Source organism: Littorina saxatilis, linkage group LG2 (genome assembly GCF_037325665.1).
Source record: "Littorina saxatilis isolate snail1 linkage group LG2, US_GU_Lsax_2.0, whole genome shotgun sequence".
NCBI lineage: Eukaryota > Metazoa > Mollusca > Gastropoda > Littorinimorpha > Littorinidae > Littorina > Littorina saxatilis.
This window is the reverse complement of record NC_090246.1, coordinates 77,685,771-77,703,551: the sequence shown is the minus strand read 5'-3', so window position 1 is coordinate 77,703,551 and position 17,781 is coordinate 77,685,771. Positions and strand designations below refer to the sequence as shown.

General features: G+C 46.0%; 1 protein-coding gene and 1 non-coding gene across 2 annotated transcripts in view; both read right to left on the bottom strand.

The window, feature by feature from the left end:
- LOC138959774 (titin-like) overlaps positions 1 to 17,781 on the bottom strand; it is a 533,368-nt gene that overhangs the window by 192,360 nt on the left and 323,227 nt on the right. The window contains exons 220-237 of the mRNA XM_070331384.1: positions 17,461 to 17,763; positions 16,887 to 17,224; positions 16,462 to 16,729; positions 15,178 to 15,368; positions 14,249 to 14,360; positions 13,495 to 13,800; positions 12,658 to 12,960; positions 11,935 to 12,246; positions 9,783 to 10,088; positions 8,691 to 8,990; positions 8,064 to 8,369; positions 7,362 to 7,658; positions 6,705 to 7,007; positions 6,156 to 6,461; positions 5,588 to 5,890; positions 4,905 to 5,204; positions 4,125 to 4,430; positions 3,454 to 3,759 (exon numbers count right to left, since the gene is read on the bottom strand). Of these exons, the coding sequence (XP_070187485.1) occupies positions 3,454 to 3,759; positions 4,125 to 4,430; positions 4,905 to 5,204; positions 5,588 to 5,890; positions 6,156 to 6,461; positions 6,705 to 7,007; positions 7,362 to 7,658; positions 8,064 to 8,369; positions 8,691 to 8,990; positions 9,783 to 10,088; positions 11,935 to 12,246; positions 12,658 to 12,960; positions 13,495 to 13,800; positions 14,249 to 14,360; positions 15,178 to 15,368; positions 16,462 to 16,729; positions 16,887 to 17,224; positions 17,461 to 17,763 (5,166 nt within the window). The remainder of the gene's footprint in view (positions 1 to 3,453; positions 3,760 to 4,124; positions 4,431 to 4,904; positions 5,205 to 5,587; positions 5,891 to 6,155; positions 6,462 to 6,704; positions 7,008 to 7,361; positions 7,659 to 8,063; positions 8,370 to 8,690; positions 8,991 to 9,782; positions 10,089 to 11,934; positions 12,247 to 12,657; positions 12,961 to 13,494; positions 13,801 to 14,248; positions 14,361 to 15,177; positions 15,369 to 16,461; positions 16,730 to 16,886; positions 17,225 to 17,460; positions 17,764 to 17,781) is intronic.
- On the bottom strand, positions 2,144 to 2,262 carry LOC138960560 (5S ribosomal RNA). Its single transcript, XR_011454035.1, has one exon. It is a non-coding gene; the product is annotated as a 5S ribosomal RNA (ribosomal RNA).

The following is a 17,781-nucleotide window of genomic DNA, read 5'->3' as shown; positions in this document are numbered from 1 at the left end:
CCAACGAACCCCCGCCATTTATAGACTGAACAGGAACCCATCGGGTCTGATCAGAAAAGAAATGGTCCGGTCCGGTCGGGGGTGCCGATCCGGTCCGGTAGGGTGGTCCGGTCCGGTGCCGTACCATCCGGAGGTCCCGTTCAGCACCGAACCATCGTACCCACAGAAGTGTTCGGGTGGTTAGGTCCGGACGTGGACATACCGTACCATCCGGACCCGTAGGTCCGGTGGTCCGGTATGGTCCGGTTCGGTGCCAGACCATCCAGACCAACAGAAGTGGTCGGGTGGTCCCGCACCGGACCATCCGGACCCGTAGGTCCGGACCCGTAGGTCCGGTACCATCCGGAGGTCCTGTTCGGCACCGAACCATCCTACGCACAGAAGTGTTCGGGTGGTTCGGTCCGGGCGTGGACGTACCGTACCATCCGGACCCGTAGGTCCGGTTCGGTGCCAGACCATCCGGACCAACAGAGGTGGTCGGGTGGTCCGGACCGGTCCGGTAGGGTGGTCCGGTGTTCCGGTCTGGTGTTCCGGTCCGGTCCCGTACCATCCGGAGGTCCCGTTCGGTACCGAACCATCCGTACCCACAGAAGTGTTCGGGTGGCTCGGTCCGGACACACCGTACCATCCGGACCCGTAAGTCCGGTATGGTCCGGTTCGGTGCCAGACCATCCGGACCAACAGAGGTGGTCGGGTGGTCCGGTCCGGACCGGACCACCGGTCCAGCACCGGACCATCCGGACCCGTAGGTCCGGTCCGGTCCCGCACTATCCGGAGGTCCCGTTCGGCACCGAACCACCCGTACCCACAGAAGTGTTCGGGTGGCTCGGTCCGGACGTGGACATACCGTACCATCCGGACCCGTAGGTCCGGTTCGGTGCCAGACCATCCGGACCAACAGAGGTGGTCGGGTGGTCCGGACCGATCCGGTAGGGTGGTCCGGTGTTCCGGTCCTGTGGTCCGGTCCCATACCATCCGGAGGTCCCGTACGGCACCGAACCATCCGTACCCACTGAAGTGTTCGGTCCGGACGTGGACCTACCGTACCATCCGGACCCGTAGGTCCGGTATGGTCCGGTTCGGTGACAGACCATCCGGACCAACAGAGGTGGTCGGGTGGTCCGGTACCGGACCATCCGAACCCGTAGATTCGGTCCGGTCCCGTACCATCCGGAGGTCCCGTTCCCGTTCGGTACCGAACCATCCGTACCCACAGAAGTGTTCGGGTGGCTCGGTCCGGACGTGGACATACCGTACCATCCGGACCCGTAGGTCCGGCATGGTCCGGTTCGGTGCCAGACCACCCGGACCAACAGAGTTGGTCGAGTGGTCCGGTCCCGACCGGACCACTGGTCCGGTACCGTACCCTCCGGACCCGTAGGTCCGGTGTGTTCCGGTTCGGTGCCAGACCACCCAGACCAACAGAGGTGGTCGGGTGGTCCGGTCCCGACCGAAACACTGGTCCCGTACCGTACCATCCGGACCCGTAGGTCCGGGGGGTCCGGCAAGGGCCAGAGGTACTGTCCCGCACGTACGGTCCCGTACCATGGGTCCCGTCCGGACCAAACCCGGAGGTCAAGTCCAGTCGGGACCCGTGGGTCCGGTTCGATCCCGACCCGTAAGCCTGGAACGTTCCGGACCCTTGGTCCGGACCATCCGTCACCCGAACACCAGACGCTAAGGAATGGCGTGGGGTCAAGACGGTCCGGTCGGAGGTGTCGGTCTGAGCAACAGAAACAATGTTCCCGTCGCCCTGACCATTCGACAGAAGTACCACGTTCTGTCGAACACCTCCACGTCCAGTAACTAGTCGGCCGGAGCGTTTCAAGAGGGACAGCCACCAGTCACACGGACGTCAGAGGGAACCGTAGTAGCAGTGGTCGTAGGCACGAAGCCTGAAACCCCTGCCCCCACAGGACCGCCCTGAACGGGGTCAATTCGCATCCCAACCCCAGCGGGGAGGGAATTCAGAGACCCCGTCATCTCCTCCGATCTCCCCCCCCAGGAGGCCGAAACTACTGTCAAAACAGCAGCAGACGACCCAGCGAGGGAGTTCAGAGGAGGACCCGTGTCCCTCCTGGCTTCCACAGCGGTGGAAACCGAGGAGGGCACAGGAGAGGCACCGGAAAAAGAAAGATTTTAATGCCAACTGCACCCGGTGTTCCCAGGCGGTCACCCATCCAAGTACTAACCGGGCCCGACGTTGCTTAACTTCGGTGGTCGGACGAGAACCGGTGTTTTCAACGTGGTATGGCCGTTGGCTGTCAAAACCTGAGTCTCTCCAGTAGCCCCTAGATCGGATTCACCAACCCCCAAAGAGGGTTGGGAATCGACCTGCCCCCGGATTCGAGCCAGGGGGGAGAAGGAAACCTTCCCCCCAGGCTTGAAACCGGGAGGAGCTGAAGCCTGAGACTGAGGGCCGGACAACGGCGTCGAAGGGGGGGAAGCCTGTTCCACTGAAGGAGAAGGAGAAAGAAGCTTTTTCTTTCCCCTCGACCTTCCCCGAACCTTCGACGGCGCAGCCCCGCCCGAAGTCCCAGGCTCAAGCCCAGCCTGTTTGAGCAAGCTCGCATTGAGCTTGCTCAAACAGGCTTTCTCCGCCCTCCCTCGCCGCAAACGCAAAGCGTTTGGGGAGGGAGAGTCGGAGCGCCGAAAGATCCCCTTCTCCGTGCGTAAAACATGACGCTGGGCGCCCGGAGAAGGGTTGCCCCCGGCAGACTCTGGTTCCGTAGAACCAGAGCCCAAAACAGGACGAGACATCCTACCTCGCCCTGTACGTACCCTTAAAGACCGAGAATTAACAAAATTCAAAGAAAATTTAGGTCAATACTCAAGTGAATGCGGCGAAACGAGAAGCAGACGACCGGTCACCACGAAGTAGGACGGGAGGCACGCCGAGTCCGCCACACAAAAACGGAGGCACAAGTTGAAGGAAACACAACGTAGCCTCAAGCCAGAAGTGGAATAACACACAATAATCCAACAGGTGATAGTCCACACAGAAAAGGAGCCTCTTAGTCCAAAATAATCCGGGAGCGTAGCAGAAACACAGCCGGTCTGACACGCGCGAAAAAAGAAAGAGGACGCGCCACCTACATCCTGTAAGGGGGAAGCACTCGGACAGTGCTTGGGATCCACGGTGGCGCATGGTTATGGGAGATAATTGTACCCACTCAGCGTTTTGTCCAATTTTTTCGGCCTATAATAGATAATGTGCAAGAATAGTACTGTCGAGGTAAGTGTTATATTGACTAGGGAACCAACCAACTTGCTACAAAGGACTAGTTTATTGAGTAATGACCACTGTGTACTTATTATAACAAAGTCTATGGTGGGGCTATGTCGCCAGGCCCATGTTTAGCCCTATACCCTGGTCAAATAAGGTAATCACACCAAACCAAACCAACCCACCAAACATGTACAGATTAGCTATAGTTTCACCACAAAACTCACCAGTCTTTTTGCGAGGGACGACACACTCCTCTCCATCCAGTGGCTCACTCTCTCCCTCAGCGTTGATGGCACGGATGCGGAAGGTATACTCGTAGTCCACAACCAGATTTTTGGCTGTGTACTTGGTCGTCATGGCATCCACCACACCTGCACGGCCCCACATGCTTCTGCGGGACTCTTTGATCTCGATGGAGTACTGCAGGATGGGAGTGCCACCGTCGTACTCTGAGGGACCCCACTCGATCTCTGCTGAATTCTCTGTCACTCGCAGAACCTTCAGCGGTCCTTTGGGTGCTGATGGTACATCTGTGTGCACAGAAGAATTGGAGTTTTGTTTCAAGTGCTAATTCTAGTCGATACAAAGCAGATACTTCATCATTAAAAGCATGGAAGCTGAAATAAATGGTTCAACAATTTGTTAACAGTCTTCATGTACCTTAGTTGTGTTTTTCTAAATAATAAAAAAAAAGATATATTTACTTTTAGTAATACTAAATGCAATTTTTTAGACAGTTGTACAAACTGACTGGTGGACACTTGTGGCTTTTAATAAGCTTCAGGATGAAAGTGTTCAGCTAACAAAACAAATGTAGTCTCTTAACTTTCTCTTGAAACAAATAAGCAACTCAAAAGCATTAAGTACAATAACCGTACACCAACCGCAACCTTACCAAATGGACTCTTGATAGTGACAGGGGATGGCATCTCCAGGAACTCACTGGTTCCCTGTTTGTTGACGGCTGCCACACGGAAATAGAACTCATCTCCAGTGACAAGTCCCTTCAGTGTCCTCGTCGTCTGGTCGTCTGTGGTCTTGTCAGCGCGACTCCATGTCATGCGCATGGCCTCACGCTTCTCAATGATGTAGCCAGTGATGGGCGAGCCTCCGTCATCTTGAGGTGGCTTCCAGTCCAGCTGGACAGAGTCGCGGGTGATGGCCTTTGCTTCCAAAGGTCCCACTGGTTTTCCCGGTGGTCCTAGGAAAACAACATATAAATTTCATTAAGATGAATTACAAACAAAAGATAACTTTGAAGCTCTAAAGGGAAGCATTATATGAGACATCATTTATGGCATCATTTATGTGTTGGTTACAAATTGTGTGTGTGATATTTTTCTTCAAACTTTTTCACTTTTCTTCTTTGTTTCACTTGTTTATTCTCGGAGCCGATTTCGCCAAACACCGTACTTTCGTTTGCCTGGTTGTTTTGATTGATTGACACGATCTGATTATATTTTTTTCGACGGCGGCTAATATAGTGACGCGGCCTATACGTGGCTCGTCCCAATTTTTTTTTTTAAAGTCGGGGGTGCGGCTTATAAAACGGTGCGTCTTGTAATCCGTCAAATACGGTACAGAGTTTCGCAAGCTGACAAACATTTTGCTTTTAAACTAAATAGACTTTTTCAACTTGAGATTGACATAAAAAAAAAAGGACACAGTGACTTACCAACAGGCCTCTTTGGTGTAACAGCATCCGACTCAAGCGGTTTGCTGGTTCCCACTTTGTTGATGGCGAAGATTCTGAAGTAGTGCTTCTTGTCTGTGGCCAGGTTCTTTGCCTTGGTCTTGGTCAAGTCACCATCAACAATGGTCACCTCTGTCCAGGTTTCCTGGTTCTGCGACACCTCAATGCGGTAGTTAAGCACAGGGGCACCGCCATCATCTCGAGGCGCACGCCAGTCAAGGACAACACTTGTTGCATCCAAGTGACTGAAGTAGACGGGTCCCGTAGGAGGTTCAGGAACAACTGGAAGATATTTTTGATAGATGGTCAATAAAATGAGTACATCATACTCTCATAATAACCATATCATTCAACAAAGATGTTGATTCCACTAACATTTGTATCAAAATGATTAAATATTGGAACAGCTCTACTGAAAAAAGACAACTGCTGACTTGTCTTTTTTTGCTGCAAATGACATTATTGCTGTGGTGTTGTGATTGTAAACTTGTGCAGCCCAATTGAAACAGAGTAAATAGTGTTGTGTTCTAATCGTAAACTTGTGTATCAATTCTTGAAATACCATGCTTATTGTATTGTCTTTGCTCCCTACAATGGACTCCATCAATCAGGACAACCATTGCAAAAATTCTACAGTTCAAAACCAAATCAAATGACATTCTCACCAGCTTCCCTTGTTGGTTTGACCAGCTCCTTCATCTCAGTTTCTGGCCCAACTCCCTCCTCATTCTCGGCAGAGACACGGAAGAAGTACTCCTGTCCAGTCACCAAGCCATCCACATCTAAAGTCGTCACTGTGCCCTTGGTGGTTCCGGCCTTAACCCATGAACCCCAGCGCTTGTCGCGACGCTCGACGATGTAGGACTTGATCGGCAGTCCTCCGTCGCTGGTAGGTGGCTTCCATTTCAGCGACACTGCTGTTTCTGTGACGTCTGTTGCCGTCAGTGATTCTGGGGCTAATGGTTTCTCTGCAGAGACAAGGAGAGATTCATTAGTTTATAGCTATGGAATTACATATTGTGTGGGCCAAAAGCAAGTTTAGAGACTTGAAAAATGAAAAAATTCTGTTGTTCCAGCTATGTCTTCAACCACAGCCATTTAAAATATGTCACGAAGTCTTGGTTTTGAGCCTATTATGTAAACCTTCATGTCTTTCTTTTCCTTAAATAAACACACACAAAACAAGAAAAGCTTGGAGTTATTAAAAGTTATCAGAATAAAAAGCATACTCACTGTAAGGACTCTTTGGTGTGATGGCATGTTCCGATTCCAGAGGCTTGGACTCTCCAGCAACGTTCTCGGCCTTGACCCTGACAAGGAGGTCCTGACCTTCCTGCAGAAGGAGCAGGTCGCAGGTAAGACGGTCACCAGGGACACGCTCCACCAACGTCCAGCTTGTCTTCCACGTCTCGCGCTTCTCCACAGAGTAGTGAGTGACTGGAGATCCACCGTCCTTCTCTGGTGCCTTCCAGGTGACCTTGAAGCTGGTCTTGGTCACGTCTGATATCACCAGAGGGCCTGTAGGCGGTGATGGTGGGACTGTTGAGAGAAAAGTGGGGTGGTTTAGTAAGTGTGTCACTGGTTGCCTAATCTTTTTTCAACTGACAGGTTGGGTCATGCAAAAAATATACCTGTGGAGTCAAGTAATGTTTGCACATCAGAAAGCAAAATGATATTTTAAGTTTGATGTGAGAATTAGCTGTAACAACGCTAAACTGATTCAACAATGCTTGCTGACTAATCCTCAATCTACAACGTCACTGAAATTGCAATTCAACTCACAGATAGGCTTTTCCATTTTCACTGGTTTGGCTGTCTTCTGCTTTTCGCCAATGCCCACATCATTCTCTGCGGACACAGCAAAGAAGTAGTCCTTCTCTCGCTCCAGATCAGCGACTGTGCACTGAGTTCTGAAGCTCTCGACTGTGGTGACCTTCTCCCATTTGTCTGTGCCCTTCAGAGACTTCTCTATGATGTAGCGACGGACCCTGGATCCGCCATCGTTCTCTGGTGGGGTCCACTCCAAGGTCAGGCCGTCCTTGGTGATGTTCTTGATCAGCAATGACGCTGGTGCATCAGGAACACCTGAAGTTTAACAAACATTAGTCAATTTTGTATCAATATGTTTAAGACACATACGTTCTGACAAGATACAGTAGACCAATGTTGAAAGAAAATATTACATTGGAACCTTTCTAGTAAGACCCTCCATTATATGAGACTCCTTCTACTACAAGACCTGAATTGCTCACATGTTTTCTTCAGAGTGTCACTAAATTCACCTCCATTATATGAGACTCGCTCTATTAAGACCCATATTTCTCAAACTCTACTGACATATCAAAATTCATTGAGCTATTGTTCCATATTTGAAAACACTCGCAGTCCAGTTATTTCAAAGGTTTTCTTCTTATGAAAAGAGACTTTTCAAACACTTACTGAGGATCTTCTCTGGGCAGATGGGTTCTCTGGACTGCAGAGGCAGGCTCTGTCCCTCAGCGTTGACTGCGATGATCTGCAGCATGTACTGGCTGTCCGCAACAAGGCCGGTCAAGGTCACCTTGGTTTCTGTTGTCTCCTGGACGGTGGTGAAGGTGGAACGAGGGATGATGCGGGTCTGAACGATGTAGTTGGTGATGGGCGTGCCACCGTCGCTGTCCGGAGCGGTCCAAGACACATCTGCTGATTTATCTGTGACGTTGGACACGCGCAGGCCTGTTGGTGCTGATGGCACATCTGTCAAGAGAAAATTGTGTGATAAGAGTTTGAATGCTGAAGTACTGTTGGTTAAAGACCTGGGGAGCATTGAATGACAATGGGATAGTGAAAAGTTCAGTTTCACAAATGATTGCATTTTAATGATGAGGCTAGACGATCATTACAATATGTGGAAATGAAAGCATGCATGACTCTGGCAACAAAACTTCAAGGATTTTTATTTCTCTGCTGCACTGTGCAGACCTGTTCAACTTAAAAAGAAAAATAGTATATCAAGATTATTGTGCTGCCTAAATCTAGTTAAACTTCCCTTGTTCCAATCAATACATTTTCATGCCAGGATTTAATGCTCTTCATTGAACAATACTGACATTTCTGCTTTGAGACCGAGTTAAAGTAAATCATTCCTTAACCCCAACTCACCATAAGGACTCTTGATCCTAACAGGCTTGTCCATCTCCAGAGGTGGACTGGGCCCAGCCTTGTTCTCTGCCATCACACGGAAGAAGTAGTCTGACCCAGTGGTCAAGTTCTGGATGGTGTTACTGGTCATGTCGGGACTGATCTTGTCCACACGGCTCCAGGTGGAGCGAGGGAACTCGCGCTTCTCCAGAACGTAAGCTGAAAGCGGCAAGCCTCCGTCATCCTCTGGAGCGCGCCACTCGATGGTGGCTGACGTTTTGGTGGTGCTCAGGACCTTGATGGGACCTTGTGGTCTGGATGGTGGCTCTGGAAAAACCACAAAGGAGTGTTACTGCACTTTGGCAAGAACAGTATGCATAAAATCAACATAACTCTGTAGAACATTTGTTTCCATTACAAAATAATTATGAGCAAATGTACAGGTTGTCAAATGCTTGTGAAAGATAATACACTTAAGATGCACATACAAGTTCAGTTAATGCTTGCAATTCCTGAATATCAGAGACCAGTGCAAACTAAACAAAACATCAATTCTCATAAAAAATGATTGTTTCGCAAACCCTACCCATTCCCTGCCCTTCTCTATAACTTGAATCTTAGCACTTTTACTGTGCAATTATAACCCACCTGGCTCTCTCTGAGGTACAACAGAGTCCGACTCCAGCGGCTTGCTTGAGCCGATCTTGTTGACAGCGGAGATCTTGAACATGAAGCGTGAGCCCGTCTTGAGGTCCTTGACCTTCATCTTGGTCTTCTTGCCATCCACCTGACCTAACACGGTGAATTCTCCGTCATTTTCCGCCATGCTGATGGCATAGCCGGTGATTGGCGTTCCACCGTCGTCCTTTGGCGGCAGCCAGTCCATGGAAACAGACGTCTCCTGGATCTCTGTGAAGCGCACAGGGCCTGTGGGCACTGACGGGGCCGCTGTGGAGGGAGAAAGGGGTGTGGTTTGGGGGAGAGAGAGGGGCAGTAGGTTAGATACATTTTTTCGTGAGAGTTTGTTTGTAAACCTGCAGTAAATCAAGCACTGTCTTCTGATGCAATGACAGTGTTACCGTCTTTTTTTTATAAATGACAGTGATACAGGGAAGCCTCCCTTTTAAGACTTTAAAAAATCTGAGAAAATCAGGTCTTAAAAAGGAAGGAGTCTTAAAATGGGGGTAACCTTACAGATGTTGTGAACAGAAATTCTGAAAAATCAAGGTCGTAAAAGGGGGGTTCCACTGTACGTACTGACTTCTTTTCATCTGACAGTAAGTGCAGGTTTAAAAACAAACTCTCCTTGAACTCTTCATACACGAAAATAAAATAAAATATAAGAAATTACATTTTTATTAACTTTTGTTAATGTTTTGATGCCATTTTACATGCTAAATTAAAGTAAAAAAATATAAAGTATCGACATGCTAAATCTTCAATGTGTAAATATTTTTGTTTTAATTTGTAACATTGCATAACATTGCAAAGTGCAGTTGATAGTTCTTCAAGTGCAGTTTGTTAATTACAACAGAGCAGCAAAGAAATTTGAACCGTAACAAGTTAGTTTAAATTACATCATAAACTTGTGAATGTAGTCAGTAATAACAAATAGAAATGAAATTCGGAACCAAAAACAACAACAACCACACAACAACATTCAGAATAAAGTGTTAATCCTCAAATAAACTACGATATCATTTTTCTCCTAAAGCTACATTTTCTCTCAAATCTAACAACCTGGAGGCCTGTGTGGGGTGACTGCCTGCAGGCTTTCCAAAGGAGCGCTAAGACCCTCTTCATTTTCGGCAAAGACACGGAAGAGGTATTCGCCGCCTTCCAGAAGATTCTCAACACAGTAGGAGGTGACAGACGTCTTTGTTTTGTCCACCTTTATCCAGGTGTAGTACTTCTTGTCTCTGCGTTCCAGGTGGTACGCGGTGAGGGGGATTCCACCCGTGTCTTTGGGAGGTTTCCAGCGAACTACCACTGATGTTTCCTGGATGTCTTCATAAATTATAGGCCCTTCTGGGGCCGCTGGCACCTCTGTGGAGTGTACGTTAATGCATGCTTATAACAAAGAAGTGTTAGCACAAAAAGAACAAAGTAACGTATCAGTCTGACCAGCAACAAACCTTTTGGCAGTGTACTAAAAGTAGTCAAGGGGTAATGTGATTATAATTAATTTGAAAGCCATTTTCCTGTATCTGTTCATTTTTACATTTAGTCAAGTTTTGACTAAATGTTTTAACATAGAGGGGGAATCGAGACGAGGGTCGTGGTGTATGTGTGTCTGTGTGTGTGTGTGTGTCTGTCTGTCTGTGTGTGTGTGTAGAGCGATTCAGAGTAAACTACTGGACCGATCTGTATGAAATTTTACATGAGAGTTCCTGGGTATGATATCCCCAGACGTTTTTTTCATTTTTACGATAAATGTCTTTGATGACGTCATATCCGGCTGTTTGTAAAAGTTGAGGCGGCACTGTCACACCCTCATTTTTCATTAAAATTGATAGAAATTTTGGCCAAGCAATCTTCGACGAAGGCCGGACTTCGGTATTGCATTTCAGTTTGGTGGCTTAAAAATTAATTAATGACTTTGGTCATTAAAAATCTGAAAATTGTAATTATTTTTTTTTTTACATAAAACAATCCAAATTTACGTTCATTTTACTCTTCATCATTTCCTGATTTCAAAAACATATAAATATGTTATATTCGGATTAAAAACAAGCTCTGAAAATTAAAAATATAAAAATTATGATTAAAATTAAATTTCCGAAATCGATTTAAAAACAATTTCATCTTATTCCTTGTCGGTTCCTGATTCCAAAAACATATAGATATGATATCTTTGGATTAAAAAACACGCTCAGAAAGTTAAAACGAAGAGAGGTACAGAAAAGCCTACTATGCAGCACAGCGAAACCACTACCGCGCTAAACAGGCTTGTCAGTTTCACTGCGTTTTGCACGGCGGACTACGGTCATTGTGAAAAAATGCAGTGCGTTCAGTTTCATTCTGTGAGTTCCACAGCTTGACTAAATGTAGTAATTTCGCCTTACGCGACTTGTTTTTCTTTGAAAAGGATGGACAAGAACTTTGTTTGTTCGGAGATGGTGGGATGGTGGGTGTGAAGAAATGTGCAAGGGAAGAAAGATGAAAAGTGTGCATATTCTTAATACACATTAAAAAAAATGCATAGAGATGAAGCTAAAGGAAAAGTATATCTATCATGTACACTACCAAAAGGTTGGGTAATCTGCAATGTCTTCAACTGAGAATCACAAAATACCATGACAACAATGAAAGCATTAACGTGTGCATAAACAAAAAAGACATTGTAATAACAAATATGCTTTGTAAGTAAAGGCTTGCACTGAATAATGTAATTGTTAAAAGATCATTAGATTACAGTTTCTACCAGTGACATCTCCCTCACAAAAATGAGGAAGAAACAACAATGAAACTGTGCAAATAGAATTAAAGAGATTCAAATAAATATCATTCTGTTATAAAATAAGACAAAAAAGTCAAGCAATGTGTAAACATACAATAAAGCGCAGAAAAACATATATATGTCGTCTTTAAAATTCTAGTTCTTTTCAATAAACATGCTACATTCTGACCACAACGGTTCCCCGACACAGAGGTTTTTAGCAAAAATTTAGAGAAAACATTCACAGTGATCGATTGTTCCCGAAACAAAAGTTTGTAGACAAAAACTTACTGACAACATTAATGACAGTGATCAGGCAAACAATACAACATCTCAAAAGCTATCTTTTTCTTTTTCCCAAAAATTACAACACTTAAGAAAGTATCATACCATTGCAAACAGCATTAACAATCTCTTGAGTGGAGTATATATCATGCCAAAATGCCAACTCACTGAATGGAGAGCGAGGCTTGAAAGGAGTCTCAGTCTCAATAGCCTGTGAAGCACCAACAGTGTTCTCAGCGTAGACTCTGAAATGGTAGTCCTGCCCATCCTTCAGGTTGGGCACGCAACACGTCAGTTTCTGGCCTTCAGGTTTGACCTTGATTGGGTTGGTCCAGGACGACTTCCAGCCCTCCCGGCGCTCCAGGATGTAGTGCAGGATGGGAGATCCACCGTCAGACTCGCTGGCTCTCCACGACAGGGTGAGGCTCTCGCGAGTGTGGTCGACCAGTTCGATCGGTCCCTCAGGTTCTGATGGTTTTTCTGAAGGGAAAGTGGAGGAGATATTGAATGAAACATATGGAAACAGGCGAAAAAATGTTATTCTTAACTCTCTAAATCTGACAAAATTCATGGCTTCGTTGCTCTAAACTACAACCAAGAGATGGTGATCTTGCTTTCACATACAATGAAAGGTAATTTCTGTTTTAAGATACACAGATGGAGATCTATATGCTTTTAGATGAAAGAAACCCTCATCTATGCTTTCAGATATTATCAACAAATAAATGTGACTCTTGAATTTACTTTTAAACAATTTTGTCACCTTTTTAATCAGCATGGGCGTATGTGTTTTCACACTAACACTTAGACAAATTCCTGCAGAATTCTAGGCAGCAAAACATACTGTATTTTGTATGCTGACTTGAAATGTACAATGACATAGCGACTCACCCAGAGGCTTGGCAGCCTTGATAAACATTTCAGTTTCCTTGATTTTGCCAACGCCAACTTCATTCTCAGCAGCCACGCCAAACAGGTACTCCTGGCCCTCGGTGAGGTCAGCGACCTTGTACATTGTGTCAAAGGCCTTCACCTTGGCCACATCCTCCCAGACAGCTGGGAGGACAGTGGACTTGTAGATGCGGTAGTTGTTGATCTTCGCACCGCCATCAGACTTGGGTGGAGACCATTCCAGGTCAGCAAAGTTCTTGCCTACCTTGCGCACATGGATGTCCTCAGGGGCACTGGGGGCACCTGGGGAGCACAGGTAATAGCAGGACATTACTGATTAGAAATGTTCACAGATTGACCAGGGGCACCGGGGGCACCTGGGGAGCACAGGTAATAGCAGGACATTAGAAATGTTCACAGATTGACACATTTCAAAGAATTTTTTTGTGTGGTGAGATACATGCGCAATATAAATCCTCGTAAATAAAATAAATAAAAAAAATAAAATGATGACTATTTGTCTCTGGGTAAATGTTCATCGCATCAACTTCCAAACTGAAACTTTGACCATAACAGCAATACTAAAAGCAAGTTTTGAAGAAATAATCAACTATTCTTGACATGACTATTCAAATGTCTCCAACTTAAATAAAAAATACCTGACCAGGCCCTCAGAATGCAGAAAGCAACCTCATCTTTCTGACATTATCAAAGCATTTCATACCATAAAATCCGACATCCTCAAAATCTCTATTCAAACTGTATCAGCTATCGCACCTTTTCTGGTGTGGAATTAGCCTTAACAAAAACAAAGAGAAAGAGGGAAAAAAGTCTCACTGAGTTTCTTGATGGGTGCAATGGGAGTAGTTGTGGTCAAAGGCTGACTCTCTCCCTCGGCGTTGACAGCGACAACACGGAACATGTACTCGCTGTCCACTGACAGTTTGCCCACTGTGTATTTCGTGGTTGTGGCGTTCACATCTGCGACCTTGGTCCAGGCGGTTCTGCGAGTGTCGCGCATCTCCACGTAGTAATGTGTGAGCGGACTTCTACCGTCGGACTCGGGTGCCTTCCATTCAAGGTCTGCAGAATCTTCAGTGATCTCTGACACCTTGAGTGGTCCCATTGGTGCAGATGGTTTGTCTGCAGTGGAAGACATATCATGTTGAAGATAGGTTTGATGTGTGTGTGTGTGTGTTTGTGTGTTTGTGTGTGTGTGTGTGTGTGTGTGTGTGTGTGTGTGTGTGTGTGTGTGTGTGTGTGTGTGTGTGTGTGTGTGTGTGTGTGTGTGTGTGTGTGTGTGTGTGCGTGCGTGTGTCAGTCTGTTTGTCTCTCTGTCTGTCTGTCTCTGTGTATTTCTGTGTCTGTGTCAGCGTCTGTCTGTTGGTGTCTCCGTGTGAGTGTCAAGTTCTTCTGCTGACAAAATGAAAGAGTGCATTCCTTTCATTTTTGCTTTTACGTTAAAAACAATGTAACTGCTTTCTGAGCCAATCAAGGATAGCTCCTTGTTTATGAATCAAGCTGTTTTTAATGAGTGAAAGAATGCTAAACATAAGAACACACACAATTTTTAATAAAAGTGATGACTTACCAAATGGACTCTTGGCAGTCAAGACCTCTGATTCCAGAGGTTTGCTGGTTCCTTCTTTGTTGACCGCAGTTACACGGAAGAGATAATCATTGCCTTCAATCAGTTTGGAAACCTGTTGGGAAAGACACAAGGTCAACAAAATAAGCAATCATGTGTCAAATAATCAGGGTTAGGGTTAGGGCACCTGGGGAGCACAGGTAATAGCAGGACATTAACCCTAACCCTAACCCTAAACCCTAACCCTATTAAGTCCAAATTGTGGCCAAAAACGCCGCCAAAATCATGAAAAGACAAGGAAAGATCTCACCTCAACATAGTAGCGAAGTCAAAACGAAGAGTAGAAAACCAAGAGGAATGTAACAAAGTGAAAAGACTCAGTGACAACGGCTGCAAAACAGCCAGAGCGTACAAAATAGCGACCAACTTGACTGAGCGCTGAGGTAGGAATGACTACAAATGGCGGCATATGCGCACGCATACTGAAGACAGACTCAGTATTGGTCTGGCCTTGATACCAGTATGGGTATTGGTCACTCTTTTTTTAGAGTTGTCTCCCTTGTTACCAAGGGGACGCATACAGCATTACCAGCACTGAACTAGGGTTAATTGCTATATGTGAGTTGGGTAAGATATGTAATTTAATGGGAAACAGACAAGAAGAACAAAATAAACAATCATGTTTCAGCCTGCAATCTACCTGCACTTCTCAACTGTAATCAATTGTGATGGTCATTGTGACATAGAGAGGCTATTTTTTTCCTCTCCATTTTTCTTATTATCACATTACTCATTATACAATACCAATCTTATTGTCAGCAGTATTGTCCAAGTCATCATCATTATCATCATCATCAATCATCATCATCGTCATCATCGTCATCGTCATCATCATCAGCAGCATCATCAGCACCAGCAACGGCAAAACATACCTTGTAAGAGTTGACATCAGATTTGACAGTGGCAACTTTGCTCCAGATCGTCCTCTTAGCATCTCTCTGCTCGATAATGTAGCCTGTCAGCGGGGAGCCTCCGTCGTCTGTGGGTGGCTTCCACCGAAGGTTGATGGCTGTCTTCTGGATATCTGTGGCTTCCAGTGGTCCAACTGGCTTGCCAGGTGCCTCTGTAAAATCCATGGAAAGGGTGATGTGTTAAACTACATACATGTATTCAGTTTTGAGTTTAAAATACATAGTCACAGATGCAAGTAAGTGTTATGATAATTTGGCCAACACACCTTTTTTGTATTTACTAATTGGCAGTAAAATGCACTGAAGACACATGTAGTTGCAAGACATCCTAACTAAGCACTGCATGTGCCTAATGTGAAATCTGTTCTTGAGAGAAGGCAAGTGCATGCCTCTCGCTTTCCTGACCTTGCTGAAGGTGTGCATTAATTCAGAACACATTCAAACCAGAGAAACGACAGTAAAATGCACTGAAAACACATGCAGTTGTAAGACATCCTAACTTAGCACTGCTTGATATTCAGGGTTTATCACCCTATTCCCTATGTGAAACCTATTCTTACAAGAAGCTAAGTGCCTCTCGCTTTCCTGGCCTTGCTGTTTCATTATTTCAGAACACATTGAAAACAGAAAGAAAACAAGAAATTCCTCCGAGGTAGGAAAAACACCCCCGTTGGTCAAAGGGAAATAACCATTCTCACTGCCACCAACTGACAAGGTTATTTCCCTTTGACCATTAATATGTGCCTCTATAAGTCCTTGTAGAATCTTAATCCACCAATAACTCCCTAACCGTGTGTTTGACTGGTCCCAATGTTTGTAAGGACCGTCTCAGGAATGTATAGAACCTGTTCACCAAGTTTGGTGACGATCGGTCCGTTCATTCTTGAGATCTATATGCGAACACAAACAAACAAACAAACACATCGATGTCCCTCTATAAGTCCTTGTAGAATCTTAATCCACCAATAACTCCCTAACCGTGTGTTTGACTGGTCCCAATTTTTGTAAGGACCGTCTCAGGAATGTATAGAACCTGTTCACCAAGTTTGGTGACGATCGGTCCGTTCATTCTTGAGATCTATATGCGAACACAAACAAACAAACACATCGACCGAAACCTAAACACACCCCTATACCGGGGGTGTAACTACAGACTCTTGCTGTCATGACCTTGCTGAAGTCATGCACAAAAAATCCACAAAACACTGAAAACAGAGATACAAGAAGGTCCAGTCCCTAGCTCACCTGGGGCCTTAGCTGGCGTGACCACCTGTGACTCCAAGGATTTGCCAGCGCCAACAGCGTTGACAGCCGACACCCTGAAGACATGCTTGGCGTTGGTCTTGAGGTCGTTGCAGCGGAACTTGGTGGAGTAGCTGTCGATCTTGCTCAGCTTGATGAACTCTCCTCCGTCCACGCTGGCCTCCACCAGGTAATGACTGAGGTCTGACCCTCCGTCGTCATCGGGCGCCTGCCACTGCAGTACGGCTGAGTTCTCCGTCAGGTTGCTCACCTGAGAGGAGTTTTAACATTCATTCTTGTTAAAGAGTGTTTCAGGTTTAGATAGACTGATCATTGATTTATGATATTTAGTTTAAAATTTGCCTCACAATTATTTTTTGGGTGAGCATCAATATAAATTGGGATGTTTTTATTGTCACTCCTATTACCTGCAAAGGTCCTCGAGGCAAAGACGGCAGCTCTGGAGTGCGAACAGGCCTGAATGGCTTGGTGTGCTCCAAAGGCGCGCTTTTGCCTTCAGAGTTCTGAGCAGTGACACGGAAGTAGTAGTCGTTGTTGGTCTGCAGTTTGTCGGCAGTGTACGACGTGGTGTTGGGTGGCAGAGTAGCCAGGGGGGCCCAGGTGCCTCGTCTCACGTCACGGCATTCAAGCAGGTATCCCGTGAGTGGCTGACCTCCGTCGGACTTGGGTGGTTTCCAGGTGAAGGTGACACTGTTGGCAGTGATGTCGCTGGTTTCCAGTGGTCCTTCTGGGGTGCTAGGTGCAGCTGGAAGGTTTAACAAGAATTATGTAAAGAGATGAAAGTTCAATCTGAAGTGTCAAACACACACAAAAATTGTCTCAATCCTGAAGGCAGCATCTAACAAAAAAATTCTCTCCATTTTTTACATTAACTACTTTGCTTCTCTAAACCACTTTAGAACAACACAGAGAAAACAGCAAAAAAGAAGAATAGAAAGAACAAGTGTCTAACGAAAGATCAATTTTCAAAGACCAACTGACCATAAGGACTCTTTGGTATGATGCCGTCACTCTCGAGTGGCTCAGACTTGCCCACAGCATTCTCTGCAATAACTCTGAAGAAGTATTCTGTTCCCTCTTTCAGGTTCTGCGCGCAGTAAGAAGTGATGCCAGGTTTCACCGTGGTCAGGGGAGTCCAGGTCATCTTCCAGGTTTCCCGGCGCTCCAGGATATAGACTGTGATTGGTGAGCCACCATCGTTGGGCGACGGTTTCCATGTGAAGGTCACCGAAGTTCGCTGGACGTCAGTGAAAGTGATGGGGCTTTCAGGAGCTGCTGGTTTCTCTGTTGTATGTGAAGATA